At 71.2% G+C, this 726-nt stretch overlaps 1 protein-coding gene across 1 annotated transcript in view; it reads right to left on the reverse strand.

The window, feature by feature from the left end:
* Positions 1–622, reverse strand: part of PAN2 (poly(A) specific ribonuclease subunit PAN2) — an 11,888-nt gene extending 11,266 nt beyond the window's left edge. The window contains exon 1 of the mRNA XM_026048947.1: positions 340–622. Within this exon, the coding sequence (XP_025904732.1) occupies positions 340–621 (282 nt within the window). The 5' untranslated portion in view covers position 622. The remainder of the gene's footprint in view (positions 1–339) is intronic.
* Between the last annotated feature and the right edge of the window lie 104 nt (positions 623–726).

The raw sequence follows: 726 nt of genomic DNA on the forward strand, positions 1-726 counted from the left end.
GGGACTGTGGAAACCTGCCCGTGATTCCCAGTGTGGACAAGCAGGGAGCTGCGTGGGGACCTGCCCACTGCGGGACTGTGGAAACCTGCCCGTGATTCCCAGCGTGGACAAGCAGGGAGCTGCGTGGGGAGCTGCCCGTGATCCCCAGCGTGGACAAGCAGGGAGCTGCGTGGGGACCTGCCCACGGCGGGACTGTGGAAACCTGCCCGTGATTCCCAACATGGACAAGCAGGGAGCTGTGTGGGGACCTGCCCACGGCGGGGCCAAGGAAACCTGCCCGTGATTCCCAACATGGACAAGCAGGGAGCTGCGTGGGGACCCTCCCACGGGGGCACCTACCCCGTGGTTCCCAACCCAGAGCATCTCCTCGTGCAGGTCGAAGTGCGACACGGAGACGGGCACGCCGACGTCGGAGACGGCCGTGTGCAGCTCGCTGTACATGCCCTCGAGCAGGTGCACGGGCTCGGGCACGGCCAGGCCCTCCAGGGCCACGCCGTCGGCGTCCAGCTCCACGCTCTGCAGCAGGCTGGGCGCCAGCACCGGCTCCAGCACCGGCTCCAGCGCCGCGTGCAGCGCCGGGCCGTAGTCGCCGAGCGACGGGTCGAGGCCGTCGAAGTTCATGGCGGAACGGGCGTCCCTGCGGGGGGAGGCGAACGGCGGCGCTGGGCGGGCAGCACCGGGCGCCGCGACCCCCGGGAGCGCGCGCGGCCCCTCCCGGAACCGCCC

This window comes from Nothoprocta perdicaria, unplaced genomic scaffold (genome assembly GCF_003342845.1).
Source record: "Nothoprocta perdicaria isolate Ctin4 unplaced genomic scaffold, notPer1 scaffold_589, whole genome shotgun sequence".
Lineage (NCBI taxonomy): Eukaryota > Metazoa > Chordata > Aves > Tinamiformes > Tinamidae > Nothoprocta > Nothoprocta perdicaria.